General features: G+C 52.5%; 2 protein-coding genes and 1 pseudogene across 5 annotated transcripts in view; 2 read left to right on the plus strand and 1 right to left on the minus strand.

Annotated features, from left to right (window-relative positions):
- The first annotated feature begins 2,001 nt into the window (after positions 1 to 2,001).
- Positions 2,002 to 22,584, plus strand: part of LOC118146076 (uncharacterized) — an 86,855-nt gene continuing 66,272 nt past the window's right edge. For both annotated transcript variants that reach the window (XM_078345212.1, XM_078345213.1), the window contains exon 1: positions 2,002 to 4,134. In XM_078345212.1, coding sequence (XP_078201338.1) covers positions 2,302 to 3,540 — 1,239 coding nt within the window. In that variant the 5' untranslated portion in view covers positions 2,002 to 2,301 and the 3' untranslated portion in view covers positions 3,541 to 4,134. The remainder of the gene's footprint in view (positions 4,135 to 22,584) is intronic.
- Positions 4,150 to 21,942, plus strand: LOC144578624 (rab-like protein 6 pseudogene; annotated as a pseudogene). Its single transcript, XR_013524798.1, has one exon. The product of XR_013524798.1 is annotated as a rab-like protein 6 pseudogene (transcript).
- LOC100894517 (ribosome biogenesis protein BMS1 homolog) overlaps positions 17,396 to 22,584 on the minus strand; it is a 39,799-nt gene continuing 34,610 nt past the window's right edge. For both annotated transcript variants that reach the window (XM_078345217.1, XM_078345216.1), the window contains exon 11: positions 17,396 to 20,932. In XM_078345217.1, the coding sequence (XP_078201343.1) occupies positions 20,825 to 20,932 (108 nt within the window). In that variant the 3' untranslated portion in view covers positions 17,396 to 20,824. The remainder of the gene's footprint in view (positions 20,933 to 22,584) is intronic.

Below are 22,584 nucleotides of genomic sequence, written 5' to 3' on the forward strand. Positions count from 1 at the left end.
CTCCTAGCAAGTCTTCTAACTTTCCTTGATATTCAGTGTCCCTTCCAGGGAAGGAAACTCATCCTCCCCAATCTCCTTCTCTCTTAGACTCAGATGTTTTCTAGGTTTGCGTTCCAGGAATACCCAAGCCCATCTGTCTCCAAAGTCCCCTAGTCCCCACCCCTGGTAAGAGTAGCAGGTCTTCTCCATATTTCAGTCCTGAGGCAGGGCCTTTCCCTTCCTGGGGTCCCCAGGTCCTGGCTACTGTGTTATCAAAGGAACCAGAGCAGACCCCAGGCCTCCTAGGCAGTGCTGGAAAGGAGAGGGTGTGAGACCCGCATGAAACAATGGGGAGATTACAGAATGTGGGGGTCCTATTTATTCTCTCTCCATTCTTCACCTTCTCTCTCCTTCTTCCTCCACCTGTGTCTGCCCCCTCACCCACCTGCACGAACAGATGGGAAGCAGGGCAGAGCCTGCCCTGTGGAGCCCTTGGTTGGAATTCCAGCTTCACCATTTTCTTGCTATGGGGCATTTAGCAAGTCACTTAACCTTTCTGTGCTTTAGTTCTCTTGCCTGCAAATGGGAGTAAGAATGTTAGGCGGACTCATGTGAAGTTGCCAAAAATTGACAATATTGGGCTCACAAAAATCCCAAAATTTCATGTGGTTTAACCACTACATTGTAAAATGTTGGATATATGTCTCTCATCAAGTCTGGCCCTCTCCTCCAGGAAGTCCTCCCTAGCTACTCTAAGGCCAACAATAGCTCCCTCTGAAATCTCTCCTGGTTGGGGACATAGTTTAGTAGACATTTCTTTCCTATCTTGAGTTTTCCTACTCTATTTTAATGCCCTATTCCTGAGAATAAGTCTAGCTTCTTCACAAGTTAAAGCCCACCAAGGGCAAGACCTGGGGCTCCACTTCTTCTGTTCCCTGGACTGCTGGCACACCACCAATGTCCTCTATTAGGGTTTCCACATAAAGGGGACAGGAGAAGCCAGACCTCTTCAGAGTTTACCAAGGGCCTGATTTATCTGTCATGGCTGCACCCAAGGTTGGTCCTAGATGGTCGTGAATGGGTGCCACTAATGAAACTGAGGGTGAGTGAGGTGCTGGTGGGGAGAACTTAAGAGACCCTGAACCCTGGCAAGCCTGCTGCAGCAGTACCCCAGGAAGCAGAATTTTGGTCTTATCCGCCATCTCCTCCGAGCATCCCCTCTAATGCCATTAGCTAACTTCTAGAGGCCCTCAGTCATCGGTAGAGTTAGCACTTACTGATCTGCTTTCTGTCCACCCTTGTGTTGGTGAAGAGGTCCCTGAGATAAGGCAGACCTGCTCTACCTGTGTAATCAGTGCTCAGGGCCACAGGAGCTAATGGGTCATGGGAACCAAAGGCAGGGACATGACCAAGGTTTTGGTGGTTAGGAAAGGGTTCCCAGAGGATGAGATGTCTCTACCATAGGTCATGGGGAAGCCTGTATGGGCTGACTTCCTGAGCCGAGTTAGGGCAGACTAACTCCCGGCTAGACAAGCCCAAAGAAGTGAGTTAAATGGAGGTCTCTCCTGGGGCTGGTGGACCAGGGTGGGCTAGGCTCACAGCTCTTTAAGAACACTCCTTCTCAAGGAGACCCAAGGACACTCAGGGATTAGGCCTCCAGCATTCGTGCAGAGAACCGTCAGCTCAGAGCTGCTCAAAAGTAAAAATGCCAGCTAGCAGTGATGTCATCACCCTAGTCATTCCTCCCCCTGTGGGAGGTCTTGTGCTCCAGTGGGTAGAGAAAAAGAGCCCCTGCTAGGCTGCCTGCCCCCATCCTGACTTCCAAATTCCTACTCTGCATGGGGGAAAGTGGTCACACTGGGCTAAGAATGAGAGTAAGAAAATCATTTGAAAAAAACTTGATGTTATTTCTCAGAAAGATGGCAGAGCCAGGGGACCGTTGTGCCTCCCTCCTGTGATACTTTGCTGTGGGTCCGCTCCAGCATTAATCCCGCCTCCAGCCTTTCCTGGACATCCCCCTCCGTATTTCTGAGAGAATCTGGGTATCAGGCTGTCCTGGGTGTTGCTGACAGGTCGGGCTATACCTTAGGCTGAGCTAGTGAAATCTGTCCATAAGCCCGGACACTGTACACTTGGGAGAGACTGGGAGAGGACACAAGCTGGATCCTTGGCTAGGGGTAGGGGGCTGGGCTGCAGACTTGAACGGAGTGGGGGCTGTGCAGCTGCTTGGGGGTCGAGGTGGGTGTCTGGGTGGAGCAGAAACTCTCCCAGCGTGGGTCCACATAGGAGGTGTCATAATTTGGATGGGAATACAGGGAGAAGATGCTCCAAAGCCAGTTCCAGAGTGCCCGGGGCGTTCGAGGAGCCAGTCAACCGGCTCCCCGCTGCAGCCGGCTCGTCCCTCTCTGGGAACAACCCAGAGAGAGGTGCGTGCGGAGGTGGGCATCGCATCTCGCATCCATAACTGTTGCTGGCGCATTTCCTCCAAGTCTTACCTCGAAGGGGCGTCTCCCCGTTTCCCCACGTCCTCCTTGCCTGGCTGCTTCGAGACTTTGCAGGCGAAAGACTGGCGCCGGGTCCGCCCTCGTCCGTGCCACTGGAAAACCCCGGGGACCTCCCAGACGCAGCGCATTTCCCGGAAACCGCCTTTCCAAGCAGGTTGCGGGAAGGCCGGGACTCTACAGCCAGACACCCGGTCGCATCCCAAGAAGAGGGTCGGGGCTGCGGGAGCCGCCCCTGCGGAACCCGCGAGTTGCGGCGGCTTCACGAATATTCTGGGGCTCAGAAGCCCAAGCGCTGCCGGAGGGCGCTCTGGGGGAGGCGACCGCAGATAAAAGCCCGGCTGCGGCGGAAGCCCCAGGACGCGCCGGCCGGGCTGGGCCGGAGGAGGCGAGGCGAGCTAGCGGGTGGGACCGGCCAGGAAGCCCGGGCGGCGAGACAGACAGCCAACGCTCCCGCGGGACGCAAACCCGGGAGCCGCGCGTGCCGAGCGCTGTGCGCTCGGGAGAGGTTCCCCCAACGCTGCAGCCGCGGGGCCTCTCCATCCGGCGCCCATTGGTCCCCGCGGGGGCCTGGGAGCCTGGAGCGGGGCCGCAAGCTGAGACCCTGAACGCGCGGGGTGCCCGCGCCCAGACCGGCCGGGGAGGAGGCACAGCGCGGCGAGCCTGGGGACTCGGAGCCGGACTGGGAGCCTCCCAGCGGCGCAGCCTGCCCGAGCACTGGCGCCTGAGGCGGCCCCGCGCCGGCGGCGAAGGACGCGTCCCCAAGGGCAGACTGACTGACCGGCGGGCGGAACTGGATCCAGTCCGCTACCCCGCTCTCCTGCCCCCGTCCCGGCCCGGCCCGGCCCGGAACCCGGTCCCCGGCGCCATGGACAAGCTGCCGCCATCCACTCGCAAGCCGCTCTCCAGCCTCCCGCAGCAGGTGGGGGCCAAGGCGTGCACCCTGGACGAGGAAGAGGACGCCGAGGAGGAGGGGGCCGGGGACCGCCACGACCCCAGCCGCAGGAACATCCAGCTGCGGCCCCTGTGCCCTGCCCTCGCCCTCGACGGCCGCGGGTGACGCGGTTTACCGGAGCTCGGCTCTCGGGGCAGCGGACAGCGAAGGGCCGGCCCGCGGCCCAGGCAAGTCCAGCACAAACGGCGACTGCAGGCGCTTCCGCGGGAGCCTGGCCTTGAGGGGCAGCCGAGGCAGCTGAGGCGGCGGCACGGGGAGCGGCAGCAGTCACGGACACATGCAGGACTCCGCGGAAGAGCGGCGGCTCATCGTCTAGGGCGACGCTTCCCCCGGCGAGGGCAGGACGTACCCAGGCCTGGCGGCCGAGCCGGTGAGCCCCGGCGGGTCGGTGCAGCCCGCAGCCTCGCCGCCGCCGCCGCAGCAGCCACCGCAGCGGGCCTCCGCCTCCTGCGAGCAGCCCTCTGCGGACACCACTATCAAAGTGGAGGAAGGCGCGGCCGCCGGCGACCAGATCCTTCCGGAGGCCAAGGTGCACCTAGGCCAGGCCGGCTTCATGCAGCACCAGTTCGGGGCCATGCTCCAACCCGGGGTCGACGAATTCTCCCTAAGGATGTTCGGCAGCCAGAAAGCCGTGGAGCGCGAGCAAGAGAGGGTCAAGTCGGCCGGATTTTGGGTTATCCACCCTTACAGCGACTTCAGGTAAGGGACCACGGCGATGATCCTGTGGGTGCCCTGCGCGGTTGTGGTCGCGGTCGCAGACATGCCTCCTCCTGACCCTGCGTCCCAGCCGGAGTTAACTTTCCTTCCTTGCGCTGGGAGCTCCAAGAGAAGCAGGGCGCTTCTAGGCTCTGAGACACCCTCAGCCCCCCTCCTGTACCGCGCTGGGAACTTTGCTCTGTGTTCAGGCACCGGTCTTCTTGGGTCTAGGCTGCATTGGAGACAGACTGAAAAGGTGTTCTGAGCCTGGCCTAGCCCTGCCGGCAGCCAGGATAGGGCTCTGCTACCTTAAGCCCCACATTCCTCCTCCCCCTTCAAGGCTGCAGAGTCAGGATGGCCATCCTAGAGGCAGCTCCGGGTCATTCAGCCTGCAGATCAGGGCCAGGAAGAGTGACAGACATCTTAGCAATGGGCCAGCTCCTTGGGTACTGACAGCAAACATTAATATCTGCCTTCTGATGACCTAGGAAGCTGTGGCTGGGTCCCTGGAGGACTGAGGTCACTGGGGCCTCAGGCCAGGATGAAAATCCCCTGCACCCACCAGAACCCTGAGCTCAGCCCCTGGTGCTGAGTGGTGGGCCAGGAGCAGGCACCCTGGGCAGCTGGCATCTGGAGCTGCAGGGCAGAATGACCTTGCTCATAGTGATGGATGAAGATGCCTGCTGTTCTGACTGATGAGCTGCTGACCTGTGCCCTGTACTTGTTCATTGGCCTGTCCATACCCCAGAGACCCAAACTCCAGCATCTGCTTGGTCTCTCATGGGCCACTGGTTGGTCCACAAACAAGGTGTGGCTGCCAGTCAAGGAGAGGGACCCTTCCACATCACCTGAGTCAGATGCCACTGAACAGAGATACCACTGGGAGCTTGTGGGCATATTTTCGCAAAAAGAGAGATTGTTGGTTGTCTCTAGGGTTGGGATCAGGCATGCTTTTACCTAAGTCAAGGTCCTGAGGTCCCCTAGTGTCCCTCTGGACTTGTCTGATACATAAGGTTGAGATGAAGGTCTGGGAAACACTTTTCAAGCTGGATTTAATTCTCTCATTCTTTCTCTGGGCCCTGCCCCCTGCTTATCTCCCTTCCTTGCCTACCTTGCTTGCCTGCCTATAAAAATGAGCTTTTGCCAACCCAGAGGCCTCTTTGCAAACTCCAGGGAAGCTGGGTTTGTAATGAGAGTAAAGCTATTTTCCATCCAATGGGAGAGATTTCCCGTTCTGGGAATGACCAGACAACACTCCATGGCATAAAATAGGTAGTGAGCAGAGCCCCTCTCCCACTTTTTCCTTGGGAGACTGTTTTTCCTAACCCTAATACCTCCAGGGTTCCCATTCCCAGAGGACTGGGGAGACCATAGGGTAGGCTAAACAGACAGCTGTAGTCATCAAATTGAGTGAGCAAATGTGGGCCCCTCCCATCAGGAATGGTGACTGGGTTCCCAGTGCCAGGTTCCCAAAGAGTGGAATTGCCTCCCAGCAGTACTGGGCCCTGAGGATCCCAGGCTGAGCTAGGGAAGAGTGAGCAGGAGCTATGTTTCTTTCACCTCCCTGGGTGTCCTAGGCTTTTCCTCCTGTCTCTGAGCTCTTCAGTGGTGGTGACAGGCAGTTCCAGTACCAACCACTTGGGTGTTGAAGGGCCCTCACCTGCCTTGCCCTGGTCCCTGCTGACTTTGTTGTCAGAAAGCATCCATTCAGGGTTCTCATCATCAAGCCCATTGCTGGGGAGTTTACAAGAGGCCAACCCCAGGCATGCCCAGCCTCTCTCAACAGCAGGCATTGACTGAGGACCTTCTGGATGCTAGGCCTGGCCCTTCCTGTCTCCCTTACCTTGGATGGTGAAGAGTTAGGACTGGGTCAATTTCATCAAATAGGATCCTCTCCCCCTTCCTGATCTTACTCCTACTCATTCTGGTATGTCTGTCTGCAGTCCCCCTGCTGCAGAATCTCCCACTAACTGCAGGTGGTCTGGGACATGGCTGCAGGAGATGGTGGCGGGGGTAGGGAAGCAGGCATGCTGTAGGATAGTTAAATGGGCAATGGTAAAAGGGTTGGAGTGGGCTTTGAATCTGGATTTGTGCAACAAGCAACAGGGACTGGTGGCTGCAAGTGCATGTCCTCTTTGCACAGCCTTGTAGCTGTCTGGAGCTAGGTGGGGTGTAAGGAAAGAAATCAAAGGAAGACCATCTGAGTGTGTCTGAAGGAGTACTGGCCATGCCTTTCCTGCTTCTAGGCCAAAACAATTAGTCTCATCCTCAGAAGGTCAAAGAGGCAAGAGCCTAGCTAAGTCTTCTAAGCTTAGAAGACCCACTACTCAACCCCACCTAAGCCACCCATCCCAACCAGCACCTCCAGCCTTGGTCTCCAGAGTTTCAGCCACTGGCCTCGGGCCTCTATGTGTAGCCAATTGCCATTGCCCATCTCAGGCTTCACAAGAGCTTCTGCAAGCATTGCTCAGGCTAGGTGAGGACTTATTCATCATTTTGAAGGGCAGAAAGCATTGATCCAGCAAAAATGGCTTCATAAAGAATTGCCAGCACACTGTGATAGATTGAGTTTGCAGTTTGGAGTTCAGGGCTGGCTCTGATGGACTGCTTGTGGCATCTCCCATTCCAGGGGGAGGAAGGCTGGGTACCTTTTTCAGGGCAAGGGTGGGCTGTGCTTTGAGGGACCAGCATAACCTGGGACATGACTAATAATAGGCTTTTCTGGGCTGCCTCTGCTTCTCCTTACTCTACCCAGGGCCTTGTGGGACTCCCTCTCAGGCCACCCTGCCTGCCATCCATCTCTCCCTGGCTGACCACCTTGTGGCATTTGGACGGAGCTCTCTGTTTGTTACAAGCCAGCTTCTCCTGCTATAATGTCATCTGACTCACCTGGGGATCTTGTTAAATACAGGTTCTAACTCAGTAGGTCTGGATGGGATCTGAGATACTGCATTTCTCATAAGCATCCAAAGAATGCTATGTGGCTGGTGCCCAGACCAGGACCATGCTTGGAGTATTGAGGTTACCTTTCATGTGCTTGTTCCATGCTTAGCCTGAGCTCTCGAACTGAGCTCCCTGAGGGCAGAGCTCTGTTTTATCTCTTTGGCCTCAGAGCCTGTGGCCTCTATCCCCAAGCTTAGCATGGCAGGATAAAGTCTGTGAGCTAGGCTGAGCCAAGCCACAGAGGTTTGCCTGGCAGTGTGGGGATGTGGGATTCATAGCTTGCTCTTCCTCCTTTCCTGCACTGCTGCTTGTACCCTGCTGGCCCTGACCGCTAGCTTTTGGGGTGGGTGTGAACAGGAAGAAGCTGCAGGGCCAGAGGACCCTCATGAATACATCTTGTTCCACCACTTTTTGTAGCCCTTTTACCATCCAAAGGGCCAGAGGGGTGGGCCTGGCTGGGGAGAAGGGGCAGGGAGTACTGTGACTGCTGCATGCAGTGAGATTTCTGGAAAGGAGCAGCCAGTGGCTCTGACAGGGGCCAGCTGAGAGGAGGACAGAGGCATCCAGTAACTGCAGCTGCCTTAGCACCTTGAGCAGGGCCTTCTTCCCAATCTTATGTCCTCCTTCCCTGCCCCAGGCCATGCCCAGCAGCCTCCCTGGGGACTGGGCTTGCCTATCACTTCTCTCTGCCCCCTCCTACCCTGGAAGGCATTAGCTTTCATACAAATGATGGGCTGACAAGTATCATAGCAGCCTGAGTTGCCCTTGTGCCTGCCACAACACTGACCACCATGGGGGAATTCACTCAGAGCAGAAGGTCCAGCACCAGTCCCCTGTGGGCTTGTCATCGAGCCAAGGAGGCAGCCAGCTCCTGGACACGCTCACTTGGCTCAAGGGCTCTTACAAAGCTGCAACTGCCAGTTGTGAATTAATAGAAGGGCTACTGAGACCAGCCAGCCAGTCTAGCTTTTACCCATGGGATGCTGAAGACTTCACATTTCCCAGAAAGGGGGCCACGGGCAGGCAGGGGCATTGTGTTGGCTTTGGAGAGGATTTTTTTTGCCAGCTAGGCTTCTTTATTGAGAAAGCATTACCAGGGCCTTAGAAGTCTGCAGTCCCAAGGGCTAGGAAGCCACTTGGAGACACTGTACCATCAGCACCCACTTGGATCTGAGGCAGGAGGCAGCACAGAGAGGTGGTGAGCTCCCCGTCACCATGGGCGTTCAAGATATGACTGAGTTGTACTTCAATCAGAGGTTGCCAAGCAGCATCCCTTGCACCAAATATAGCATCCTGATGTGCTCTATTTGGCCAGCAGTGTGTCATAACAAATCTGAGCCAATTTTTTTAAATTTATTTATTTTACTTTAGGTGCATACTATATCTGGCGTGTCTCTCCCCTACCCCTCCAACTGTCCCCCGTGTGTGATGCTCCTCTCCCTGAGTCCACGTGTTCTCGTTGTTCAACACCCACCTATGAGTGAGAACATATGGTGCTTGGCTTTCTGTTCTTGGGTCAGTTTGCTGAGAATGATGGTTTCCATATTCATCTAAGTCCCTACAAAGGACACGAACTCATCATTTTTTATGGCTGCATAGTATTCCATGGTGTATATGTACCACATTTTCTTTGTCTAGTCTATCATTGATGGGCATTTGGGTTGGTTCCAGGTCTTTGTTATTATACACAGGGCTGCAGTGAATATACCTGTGCATGTGTCTTTATAGCAGAACGATTTATAGTTCTTTGGGTATATACCCAATAGCGGGATTGCTGGGTCAAATGGAATTTCTATTTCTAGATCTTTGAGAAATCGCCACACTGTCTTCCACAATGGTTGAACTAATTTACCCTCCCACCAACTGTGTAAGAGTGTTCCTATTTCTCCACATCCTGTCCAGCATCTGTTGTCTCCAGATTTTTTAATGATCACCATTCTAACTGGTGTGAGATGATATATCAGTGTGGTTTTGATTTGCATTTCTCTAATGACCAGTGATGATGAGCATTTTTTTATATGTTTGTTGGCCTCATATATGTCCTCTTTTGAAAAGTGTCTGTTCATATTCTTAGCCCACTTTTGAATGGGCTTATTTGTTTTTTTCTTGTATATCTGTTTTAGTTCTTTATAGATTCTGGATATCCGCCCTTTGTCAGATGGGTAGATTGCAAAACCTTTTTCCCATTCTGTTGGTTGCTGATTCACTCTAATGGTGATTTCTTTTGCTGTACAGAAGCTCTGGAGTTTAATTAGATCCCATTTGTCTATCTTGACTTTTATTACCATTGCTTTTGGTGTTTTAGGCATGAGGTTCTTGCCTGTGCCTATGTCCTGGATGGTTTTGCCTATGTTTTCTTCTAGTGTTTTTATGGTGTTAGGTTTTATGTTTAAATCTTTGATCCATCTGCAGTTAATTTTAGTGTAAGGTGACAGGTAGGGGTCCAGTTTCTGCTTTCTGCACATTGCTAGCCAGTTTTCCCAACACCATTTATTAAACATGGAGTCCTTTCCCCATTGCTTGTTTTTGCTAGGTTTGAAAGATCAGATGGTTGTCGATGTGTGGCGTTTCTTCTGAGGTCTTTGTTCTGTTCCATTGGTCTATGTCTCTGTTTTGAGCCAATGTTTTTAAATGGAAACATATAAAAATAGGGTTTTTGGCACCCCCCCATCCCCCCGCCGCCCAGTCCTGCAGAGCCAGCTTCAGGCAGCGCTCCACCACTGGGACCCCGGCCTCCAGGACATGGTGAGAGTCACGCCCCTTCCCCACCGTCGCTGAGCTTGTTTTCCACCCTGAAGAAGCTGATGGGATCTGAGCAGGCCTCGGGCTGGGACAAGAACATTCCCGCCAGGCTGCAGTCCATGAACCAAGTGTTGCAGAGGCACTTCGCCAAGGGGGTGCAGTACAACATGAAAACAATGATCCGGGGAGACAGGAACACCAGCAAGATGGCACTGTGGCACTGCCTGCAGGGCCAGCCATTTGTGGAGGAGTACATCCGCATGCAGGAGATCCAGGTCACCAGCATCCACTGGAGTTACAAGACCATGGGTGACATCATGAAAGTTGAAGACATGGTGGACAAAGGAAAATGTAAAAAGCGAGACGATGGCTTGAAGATGGAGAATGACCCACAGGAGGCGGAATCCGAAATGGCTTTGGATGCTGAGTTCCTGGTTGTGTACAAGAACTGCAACGGGGTGGTCATGATGTTTGACATCACCAAGCAGTGATTTGGCAGAAGCAAGTGGCCGCTTGTGTACAGGGGTCCTCGAGACCTCCATCTTCCATGACCCAGGAGGACCCACAGCCAAGATTCATTCTAGCAAGAAGATGTCAAAACCAGCTAAGGGCAGCACACACAGGACGATCTCTGGGGGACCAGGTGGAAGCCCCCAGAAGCCACTGTGTGGAGTCACCTGGGACCCCCTCAGCTCCTCAAGGGCACAGTGTCCCCCAGGACACACTGGAGCCCCAGTGCTGGGTGCTGGGACACACCTGGATGCAAGGCTCCTGGAAGAATGAGGCCGAGTGAAGACCAGCCTCCAGGTGTGGGCCACTCCTACCCACAGCAACAGGGGCAGCTCATGCCCAACAAGCCTGACACACCCAGGTGTCCGCTCTTCCCCGCAGGGGGTCTGGCCTCGGGGCCTGGTCAGCAGCTTCTCTTACTTTGGGAAGACACCCACACCAGGTTAAGCACGCCACCTGCCACGGGGCGCACACTCAGCACACATCAGCAACTCAAGCCTGAGGGGGGCTTGCAGTGCCTGGCTGGCCATGCTCTGGGCCTCTGCCCACTTTTGCCAATGGTGGGAACCCTACCTGCCCTCCTAGCCTGCAGCACCATCGCCAAGGACTGACCACAAGCACCCGAGGGAGAGCCCTCTGGAGGGTGTGGCACACAGACAGCAGGAGAACCACCCATGGAGCCCATGGGAGAGCCCTCTGGAGGAGGTGGCATACAGACAGCCAGTGGGAGAGCCCTCAGGACTCTGGAGAGCCAGATGGAGCTGGTGGCCCCACCCAGGGCAGGAGTCCAGTTCAGGCAGACACACCAGCCTCACCTGGGCAAGCAGTGGCACTGTCTCCTTCTGGCCTCTCCTGTCTAGACAGCAGACTAGCATGGTGGGTAGGAAGTGGTTTTTCCCAAATGAAGCTAAGTGTGGACACAGAGTGGCCTCCACAGCACTTCCCACTGCCACCATGGGAACTGCTGCAGGCACCCGGGCTGCTGTGTGTGGAGTGGGCAGGAGGGGCCTCGAGACTCGAGCCAGCCTAGGGAAACACAGCTAAGGTGCTCACCTGTGGGCCTGGAGACCCTGTTGGCAGCACCAGCCTGGGCGAGCAATGCCTTTGGTAGCTGTGCTTTGTCTAGAGCCCCTGGTGCCCAGCATGAAGAAAAGGAAACACCACTGGCTCCAACAGCAGCTTCAAGAGCCATGAGGCCCTTCACAGCCATGAGAGGCAGGAAGGAGCCTGCTGAGGAGGTTGGAGGTGCCCCGGGGCCGGCCTTGGTGAGGGGGCCAGTTTAAATGACTGTGCGAATAAAAGAAAACCGAGTTAGAAACAAACAAAAAATACGGCTTTTGGGCTTCTCTTGAAAAACTGGAAACTCTGGCAGGCCTGGCCCCACATTCCCACTCCACAGCAGGGAGCTGAAGGAGACACCAGAGGCTGCTTCCTTTACGTTGGCTTTTGCTCTGCAGTTGCGCATGGTCCCCAGCTGTTGCTAAGGCCACTGTCTTACACCCAGCCATGCCATTCTTGCCATTTAGCTGCCTGACCTCTGTAGGCTTCAGAGTTTACAGCCCTAGACTCAAATCAGCAGAGACTAAAGCCAGGTAGGTTCACAGATCAGTAACCACCATTTACAAAGCATCTACCTTGTGCCAGGCTGTGCTAGGAGCTCGCTAGCTCCCATTTCATTTATTCTTCATCATGGCCCCCAAACAGTTTTATATCCCCAGTTTACAGATAAGGCTCTGACAAGGAAAGGAGAGAGAGAGTGCAGTCATGAACATCAGAACTGGAATTCGACACTCCTTGTTTCATGTTAGCATTTAAAAATTTAATTATACAAGTCATTCAAGAAAACATTCTCCTGAGAATTAAAACATTGAGGAGGGGCTCAGAAAGGGATAGTCAGCAGGCATAGGAAATCGATCAGGTGTCAGAACACCAGATGTGGAGAGGCCTTAGCAAGTCCCTGGCCTGGAGCCTTCGTTTCATAGATGGGGAGCAGAGGAGAAAAGACAGGGAGCAACTGGCTCAGGGTCACAGAGTAAGTTCATGCCCAAGGCAAAACCAGAGACCAAGTATGTTGTGTGATGTCTGAAGGTGTTCAAGCTTAAGTCCACCCCCAGCTTCCACCAGAGTGTTTATGGGGAAGGCTTTTCTGGAATGGTCCTGTCAGTTGGAGCTTTTTCTTGTCACTCTAGCTCCATACCTGTCTTTCTGAAATGATAGCTATTTTCAGGATCCCATCGTCATTTAGGCTGCTTCCATGAGTAGGGAGTCTTCCGCTTTCTGAAGGTGCAGATTCTGGTGGCTGAGACATGCTGTCCTGACCCCAGCTCTGGGGTTGCTATTCCTGGGGATGCTGGGCTGGGGTGCCTGCCCACCTCCTCTTCCTGGAGCAGGTCCTGACTGCTAGAGAGCTTTGGGGCTTGGGACCATATCCAGGTGCCATCGATGCTCCTGTTCCTGGATGGGGGTGATTGGGGTCCACAGGAGAAGGGGCAAGTGGCCGGTCATATCTTTCTCTGATCCACCAGAGAAATGGTCACATGATGTGTTCATTATATACTTCAGAAAAGTCAGGAAATCAAGTTGATCTGTTGTTTAGTACCCAGCATGTGACTAGAAGCAGGGCTTGTTCTGTGACCATGGCTAGAGCTCAGTCTCTGACAAAGGCTGGGGCTCAGTGTTTAACCAGGACTGGGGTTCAGTCTGTGGCTGGGGTCAAGGCTAAGTCTGTGACCAAGAGAAGGGTTTGGCCTAGGGTCAGGAACCAGCGTCCTTGTGCAAAGCCTTTGAGCCAATTTCAGTGCCCTTCCTGAGGCACCAAGGCTCTAGGCTCTACCTTTGTGCCCCACCCCCCTTTAGGAAGCTCTGCCTATGTTCCCTATGTTCTGCCTATGTTCCCTATGCACCGTGGTCCGAGCTGCACAGCCTTTGAGAAGACTCCCTTCTCCTGCTGTACCAGGCCCAGAAAGCAGGTGTTGCTCGCAATAATGTCACTGAGCCTGTGGCCTGGAGTCCAGAAGTAATTACCTTGCAGTTCCCTGTTGGAGGCTGGAGCAGCCCCTGTTAATGATTAATATGAGTCCCAGCCACTGTATGCCAAAGCCAGCCAGGGCTTCTCTCACCTCCAGTGTGCTCAGAGGATGTGAGGGTACTTGTTCTCTTCCCCAAAGACAGGAAAGACCCTCAGGTCCACAGGTCCTATCTATGCCATTAGCACCTTTTAGAAGAAGCTTGGTCCAGCAGGGGAGACTGCCCATGGGGCCCAGCTTCCTGCAGAGTAGGGGCTGGCCCACCCCAGAGCCCTGGGCCGTCGACAACAGTGTCACTGCTGCCGACGCCAGAGCCATCAATTCTCACATGTGACTGCTCCCCACCCCACTCTGCTCTCTCATTATTTGGGGCTGTTGTCTGGTGTTCTCAGCCACGCAGTAAGCTCGGGCACCCGCAGGGTTGGGGCTGGACCTAGAGTGGAGCCAGCTGGATAGAGGGACTCCCACCCACTGCATTCCCAGCTCTGAGCTACCACAAATTGCAGAGCGAGCAGCAGGGCCTCCAGGTCTGATGGCAGCAGCTTTGGGGGCCTGATAATTGGCTGCTGATGATTTTGTGTCTATGTAAATGTTTATCTGTGTGGGTGGTGGATGTGTTATGTCTACGTGAACGAGGCTTTCAGATATTAATATATAATGGGGGCTGCTAACATTATCTTTTGGGCTTGGGGAGGGACTGCTAAGGGAGTTATGCCATCCAGAATGCCATATCATTTATTCTAAGACTGCTTTCACCATTAAGGGGGCTGGGGGTGGCAACGTGGAAAGTGGGGTCCCAGTTCTGGTTAATTGGAGGGCAGACGAGCAATAGATCAATATGGATTGATGGTCAGGGAAGGCATCCTGGAGGAAGTGACTCTGAGCTGGATCTGAAGGAAACAGAACCATTTTGTGCACTTTCTTGGAAGCACACCTCTGGAAGCTTGAGCTAAAGGGTGCCCGGCTGGGGTGGGTGTTGGGAGGCACTGGGGGCTGCTTATTCAGAACCTGCCTTTTTTAATCTGCATGAGTTAGGCTCTGCCCTTCACCCTCGAGGACTCTGAGCAGGCTGCTGCAGGCTGTCTGTGCTGCCATCTGAGTCTGTATGGTGTGTGTGTGTGTGTGTGTGTGTGTGTGTGTGTGCACCATGGTCCTAGCTGCACAGCCTTTGAGAAGACTCCCTTCTCCTGCTGTACCAGGCCCAGAAAGCAGGTGTTGCTCGCAATAATGTCACTGAGCCTGTGGCCTGGAGTCCAGAAGTTCCCTGCAATTACCTTGCAGTTCCCTGTTGGAGGCTGGAGCAGCCCCTGTTAATGATTAATGTGAGTCCCAGCCACTGTATGCCAAAGCCAGCCAGGGCTTCTCTCACCTCCAGTGTGCTCAGAGGATGTGAGGGTACTTGTTCCCTTCCCCAAAGACAGGAAAGACCCTCAGGTCCACAGGTCCTATCTATGCCATTAGCACCTTTTAGAAGAAGCTTGGGAGGTCCAGCAGGGGAGACTGCCCATAGGGCCCAGCTTCCTGCAGAGTAGGGGCTGGCCCACTCCCAGAGCCCTGGGCCCTCCATCCTGAGCTGGCCTGGGCTGGAACTGCCCATCCCTCCCACCCTCAGGTTGCCCTCCTGACCCTCATTCTGTTCTGCTGGGTGACCTCAGCAAGCTCCTCTCCTCTCTTGGTGTCCAAGGTCAGGGCTCAGTCTGAGGCTGAGAAGAGCTGATTGGCCAAATAGGTATTGAGCCCTGAATCCTGACCCCATTAGCACAAATTGAGCCAGCAGGGCAGGGACAGTGCTGCTGACCAGTAGAGCTTTTGAGAACCTCTCTCCCTCGCGCTGGCTCCATCACTGAGGTCCAGCCAGGCACAGTCCTGGAGTTCTGCAGCTCCTGGGGGCCAGAGACACGTGGGAGATCTCTTACCTAGGGACCTCATTTTGCAGAGGTTCTGCTGGCCCTTGTCCTGGGGAGTGGGGATGGGGATCTTCCAGCTTGTTGTATCATACTGGTGAGGCTTCTTGAAGGTCCTCCCTCCTTTATATCACGGCCCCTGTGAGGTGGAGGTCAGACTTTCTTTTCTTTGTTTCCGGGGTGTCCTTCCCAGGGAGTGATGCAGCAGGAGCTTAATGAAAGTGAACTGAAAGGCTCTCCTGGAAAGGGACTCAACCATGCTCTCCTCCCAGCTTCCCCTCCTAGGGAGCAGTCCTCTCCTAGACGCTCAGACCTGGCCTCAGAAGAGCTCAGGGTGTGAGGGCCCCTGCGGACTGTGGGGCACACTTGATGACTGTGGGGGAGGGGCCCTGTGGAAAGGGCCAGCGGGATCATCAACTTTGGGATCGCCAGAGGAAGGAAACAGGAAAAGCCATTCAATGTGTCCCAGAGGCTCTGAGGCATCATTATCCCATTTGGTTGTTCTGAAGCTCCTGGGGACAGAGTCTAGGGGACAAGCCTATAAATCTGGCCAGTAGAAGACCTGGCTCTGTGCCACCCAGCTGTGTCGACTCAACTGAGGCTTCACCTCTCTGGGTCTTGCTTTCCTCCTCTGAAAATGGGACTGGAGAGGGGTTGGGTGTTAGCAAGATCCCAAAACCTAAATTGGCAGCTGCTGAAGAGTCACCTGGGTGCTTATGTGATCACAGATGCTTGGGCTCCGTGGCTGAGGCAGGGCATGTACAGTTTTAGGAAGCACTCTGTTGATTCTGCTTTTATCACTTTGGAAGACAATGCACTGGGCATCCCTAAGGCCCCAATCTGTGCTAACAGCTGCAGTTACCTGATTGTACTGCCTTCAGTGGCTCCTCAGAGCTTGGGGTAAAATCCTGCCTTCCTATCCCAACATCCAAGCCCATTGGTGATAGGCCTCCCCCTCCATGGAGCTTTTAGCCCCTTTTTTCCTTGTGGGTTGTGAGGATTCAGAATCATAAAATTCTGAGGCCAGGAGGGACCTCAGAGAACAGGGTCCCAGCTCACCTTCCTTGTTAGTCTGTGTTTTCCTGGAGTGAAGGCAGTGCATTCTCTCCAGCTATGTGTCCCCAGATGCCCCAGATAATCCTAGTCATTTGATTGGCCCCCAAGCTCCATCCCATCAAAACATGGTGGCATAGACCCTGCCAGAGTCAGTATTTAGCTACCTTTTATGGGGAAGCCTTTCTATAGTCTCCCTTTTAGCCCCTTCCATGACCAATGCTACTTGCCCCAGGCCAGGCACTGTGGCTTACTCCTCCTGTAATTCCAGCACTTTGGGAGGCTGAGGTGGGAGGATCACTCAAGCCCAGGAGTTCAAGACCAGCCTGGGCAACATGATGAGACCCTATCTCTGCCAAAAAGAAAAATAAAAATGTTAGCTGGGCATGGTAGTGTGTGCCTGGCTGAAGCAGGAGGTTGGCTTGAGTCCAGGGAGGTCGAGGTTGCAGTGAGCCAAGATTGTGCCACCACACTCCAGCCTGGGCTACAGAGTGAGATCCTATCACAAAAAAAAACAAAGCAAAAAGAAGTTCTGCCCCACATCCATTTCCCGTGCTTCATGATGCCACTCAGGCCTGTTTCCTCCTCCCGCTGGCAGTGCCTTCCTGCAGGTGAGCTCTCCTACCTAATTTCCCTAGAGGCTGTGCTCCCATGCTACTTCACAGCAATGCTCTATTTTTGTTCCTATCTCCTGAGTGGGAGGACAGAAGGCTCCTGGGGGAGTGGTGGTGGAGCCTTCTTTGATTCTTATAAGCTGGACTGATGTTCTCCAGCTGCTCGTTCCCTCCCTGATTTTCCCCAGTGGTCTTGTGAGCTGGGTGAAGCACAGAGAGGTTAGACCCTGGCCTGAGGGAACATGCATCAGAGTGGCTTGGAGCACTGTGGAGCTCTGCTTTGCAGTTTGGGGGTGTGTGTGTGTGCATGTGCATGACACATGTTCACTGATGTGTCTCTGTATGTACAAACATAGGGTCTCCAGAGGAGGAATTATTCCATCAGATAAACAGTGGGTTTCCATCTCAAAGTGCGTCTTTTGCCCAGGCCTGTCTTCATGGTGCTGTTGAAAACGTGTGGAATCAGTCCCTTTCTCAAGGAATTCTCTTCCTCTCTAACCTTCCCAGCCTCTCATGTACCCTGGAAGAGCTCTGAGCTCTCAAGCTGGCATGTAGGTTGTCTCCCAAATTCTCTTCAGAGCTGGGAGCTGAGGTGTCAGGGTTCTCTGAGATGCACATTTTTCCCTGAGTGAACTGTCGATCTAGCCAGCTGCCCTTGGCTGACCTCTTTAGCCTCTGCACTGCAGAGATTCATGGAACTCAGCGTATCTTTAGAGATGTCTAGCTCCATCCTCACGTTGTGCTGATGGGGAGACTGAGGAAGGGGCAGTGAGAGGAAGAGACTTATTTAAGGTCACACAGCAAGTTAGAGACAGAGATGGGACTAGAACTTGAGACTTTCAGTCCCCTGACCTGGGCACCTTCTACTGCATAGCATGGTCCTCCTTCCTGTGACCCCTGGGCTCCAGCCACAGTGCTGTCTCCTGACCAGTGGACCTACTTGGGCACCAGCTTGCCTCCTCTTTGAGTCTTTAGTACCCAACAGGCCATGCTGCCCCCTGCTTCTTTATGGAACAAGCCTGGCTGAATTTCTCCTGCCCTCTGGCCATCCCCAGCCTATGGGACAGAGTCAGAGATTCTGCATCGACCCTCTTATTCCCTTCCTTTGGTTCATGGCCACATCTGCCCATGGAGCTGGCCTGGATTTTCAGCTCCCCTGTGGGGTGGGTCTGTCCATCCTCTAGACCGAGGGCTTCTTGAGGTGGGATCAATTCATGTCTCTCAGGATCCTCCTAGCTCTCAGGCCAGGACCTGCATCTTAATGACTATAGAATGATGATGATGATGATGATGATGATGATGGCCAACTTGAGTGTTTATGCCATATAGCATATTGTAAATATTATCTCATTTGATCCTCCTAGAATCCTGTGAGGTGGGGATTAATGTCCTTATCCTGCACATTAGAAGACAGGCTCAGAGAGGTTAAGTGATTTGCCTAAGGCCTCATAGCAGAGCTTAACCACCATTTGTCTGCTATAGCCTGGCCACACAGAAATGTGATCCCTGCACCAGCAGCCTCAACATCACCCAGCGGCTTAACAGTGCAGATGTTGGCCCCACCCCACACTGACCGAAGTCCACCAAATCTGCAGCTCAGAAAGATCCCCACGTGATGTGTGGGCACACTCCTGTGTGAGGGGCACTGTGCTATATGGCTGAGGATCGCAGACCACCAAGAAGAGAAGACTGGGTCAGCTGTAGCCCTGGCATAGCTCACCTTCTTGGGGAAAGGCTGAGGCCAGCTCTGACTGCATTGTGACAGGCAGGACCTCAGCCCAGGATGGGGAGATAGCTTAGAAAAGGCAGGAGTAAAGGGTCATCGTTGGGTTTGAAGAAAACAAAACAAAACAAAACAAACTTTTTCCTCATTTGGTAAACACAGGAAAATTTCAAAATAAAGGTACACCTAAATCCAAACCACCCACCTATAAACCAAGCCCCAGATGCCCTTGGCATCAGACTGTGTCTGAGGCAGCCCTCGGCAGCCAAGGGAGCAGCTACATGGAAACCTGTGATGCTGAGTCAGAGATTTTGAGGTGCATTCAAAATGGAGCCCTAGTGGCCAGGTGGGGGTGGGAGAAGGACGGCAATTTATGTCTTGTGGTGGGAAGACCCTGAGTTCAGGGAAGAACAGCAAGGGGAGGAGGCAGTGGGTAGGGGTATATTTCCCTCCAGAGACCTGAGCTAAGCACCCAGCCTGGCTCAAGAAGGCTGTGGGAGGTGATTTCAACCCTGAGGGTACAGTGGGGAGGCTAAGATGCCAGCCCCAGGACACAGGCAGGGAGAACTCCTGCTCACTCCAGGGAAAAACACTCCCCACCACTACCACAGAGGCAGCTCCTTCTGGGGTATGGGATGGTGAAGGGGATGGCAGTGGCTCTGCCTCAGAAAATGGTAAAGAGGAGCTAGACAGGTAGTGGATGTAGAGGGGGAGAAATAGGTGCCCTGAAACAGTTATCAAGGTGTGGGGAGGGGAGGCAGGGAAGGCATCCTCGTGTGTGTCACATGTCTGTGTCATGGGCTGGCACACATGTGATGTTAAGCCATCCTCCTTTACCTATTACACCTGCTCTTCAGATGACTGCCCTCTCTCCACCTTCATCATTGACCTCCTCCAAAATGTCTTCTTGTCCTGACCTCCCAGTCATGGTAGTGACTTTGCCACATATTTCTGCTGACCACTTAGGACCTGTCTGAGGACCAGGATTGTGTTTCTCCCTGACACATGTTAGAGAACCCCTCACAGCACAGGGCACTGGCCATTGCTTAAAGGTAGATGAATGTTTTTGATTATAAAGGTAATATCTGCCTGTTATGGAGAAGGGGGAAAAGGTAGAAAGGTGGAATGGAGAAACTCAAACAATAATCCCACACTTAGAAATCATAAGTGTTAATGATTTAGTAAATTCTTTTTCTGTTTTATTTTTGGCAGTCTTTTCTTCCTACGGCAACATAGTCTGTCCATCCATCCCTCCATCCATCCATCTGTCCATCCATCCATTTGACAAAAAGATAATGTTACTGAGACTCCTCCCCACCCATTGCCCAGCTGTGTGTTCCATCTTAGAAAAGAGAAGATAAATCATTTCTGCCCTTGGGGAGCTCACAGCACTGAGAGCCCTAAGACTCATCCTGTGTCTATCTGGTTGGGCGAATGGAGGGCAACTCTGGGAGAGTAGTGGAGCTGCCTCCTTCATCCCCTCCCCAGGGCTCCTGGGTCTCGATGCTAGGCCTATTTGGGAAAAAGGGAGAACCTTTAAAATCCCTTGCATTGGAGGTGGTATGTGGGGGGTCAAGGGGGAATACCCATAATGAGGAGGCTTATTATGGGTGGTTGGTTCTGCCCCCACCATCTGCACAGCTCAGGCTGGAAACACAGTCACGGCCTTGGTTGCAGTCTTCAGCCACAAGGTCCCCCCATCAGCTCTCTCTCATCGTATCCTGTTAGAGACCCCAGGCCCCCTGTTTCTTCGGGCCCATGTCTGTTCACCTGCTTTCTCCCCCACTTTCAATGCCTCCGCTCTTTCTCTGCCACTTTTCCACCATGATCCCTAGCACCAGGTGGGCCATCTGCTGAGGGCTGTTGCTGTGGGTCTTGGGGTTTGGATGTGCTAAGTTCTTCCCTGATTGTCAGAGGCTTGTAGAAGCCTGGTGGGAAGGAGTCTGCTTCAGAGGGCTGCCTGTATCATGTGGCTTCTGCTGGGCTCCCTGCCACTCAGCCTTTGGCATGCACTCCCGAGGCACACGTGGCATATACTCATCTATTCACCCATCCCCCATCCACTCATTCATGTTTCCACCCATTCATGTTATTTATCAGAACCTACCACATAAAAGGTATTGTGCCGACTTCAGACAGTCAGTGATGGCAAGTTAGACAGTCACACACACAGTTTCATTATAACATGATACTATACCAGGACAGCGCCTGTGAGGGGCTCCTAACCAGATTTCCAGGATACGGAGGCTTCCTGTGATAGGATACCACAGGATTCCAGGATACCACCTGTGAACCAAGGGGGATAGGTGGGCACAAATTGGGAGAAGTATTTCAGGCAGAGATGACACTGTACTTCCCCTGAAAGTTGAATTACTAACTCAAAAATAATACAACTCTTTCATTTTCCCCAAAATAATCATGTGGGTTTATGGGCATGCTCATCACTGCTGTCTGTGTGGAAGAGAAGATCGAAGAGGGATTTACTGAACTGAACTGGCCTAGGCAGCCTTTGCTGACATCTCTCAGACTGGACCGCAGCCCAGATCCTTTCACTGAGGTGCATGCACTTAGAACATGAAAACAGTAAGACACATGGCAGTGCTATTACTGCTTTATGTTGCAAGAACATTTTATGATCTTCCTAACTCTGTGTTTTTAATGGAAACATCCCTACTAAGGAAACTGTCAATAAATGCTGCTCAAACCACCCTCACCAGATACTGGAAACCAGTACATCCATTTCTCTGTACCCTTGCCAAGTTGTCTGCAAATGCTTTGTCTATCTTCCTACTGAATGGTTAGACAAACTTGTGATTTTTTTCCCCTTTCTTAACACAAATCCAAAAAGTAAGAAATGGATAAAATGATGTATTTTCAATTTTTATCCCAGTGGATAAAATGACATATTTTCAATATGAGTTCTGTAGCAGTCTCACATGGAAGTCATGAGTAACAGCCTCAATTCCTAAATAGCTGTTACTACTGCTTTTTTGAGCATAAGTAACACAGAATAAAGAGAGAAAATGAAGACGATATGAGGCTGATAAAAAATTTCAAATACTTTTCTAACAACACGAGGCCCATATTTTAGTATTTCATTCCTTTTCTCAAACAATGTGGACATTTATAAATATGAGAATATTTAGATATACAGACCTTAATAAAAAAGTGTTCTTGAAAATTTTACATGGAAAACCAGTTAGCTTTAATTTCTTCACAATTTTTATGGATTTGTCCAGATCAAGGACAACTCCTGTGGCAGCTATCCGGAAATCAGGCTAACAGAAACCCCAAAATTTAAAAACAGGAATAATATCAGCAAGAAAAAAACTTCAATTCTATGTGACACAGTAAATTCCCAAAGTGAATTTTATTTACAATAGCTAAGAAAAACAAGAGAGACCATCTGAACTTGCAACCCAGTGGTCTGATAAAAGCAATGCAAAACTTTAAAATTGGTGAGCCAAACTAACAAGGATGACTTAAGACTGGGTGCAATGGCTCACGCCTGTAGTCCAACACTTTTTGGGAGACTGAGGTGGATGGATCACCAGAGGTCAGGAGTTCAAGACCAGCCTGGCCAAAATATGGCAAAACCCCATTTCTACTAAAATACAAAAATTAGCTGGGCATGGTAGCGTGCACCTGTAATCCCAGCTACTTGGAAGGCTGAGTCAGGAGAATTGCTTGAGTCCAGGAGATGGAGGTTGTGGTCAGCTGAGATCACAGCACTGTACTCCAGCTTAGATGACAGAGTGAGACTCTGTCTCAAAAAAACAAAACAAAGAAAATAACAACAACAAAAAAGGGTTACTTGAGTACTTTCCTGAGACTGATTTCAGAGGAACATAATTTCACTATAATAATCTATTTGGACCAAAATGGAAAAAAAAAATGCAGTTGCAATGTTTAGGAAATTAAACTTTGGATTTTCAGGG

This window comes from Callithrix jacchus, chromosome 12 (assembly GCF_049354715.1).
Source record: "Callithrix jacchus isolate 240 chromosome 12, calJac240_pri, whole genome shotgun sequence".
NCBI lineage: Eukaryota > Metazoa > Chordata > Mammalia > Primates > Cebidae > Callithrix > Callithrix jacchus.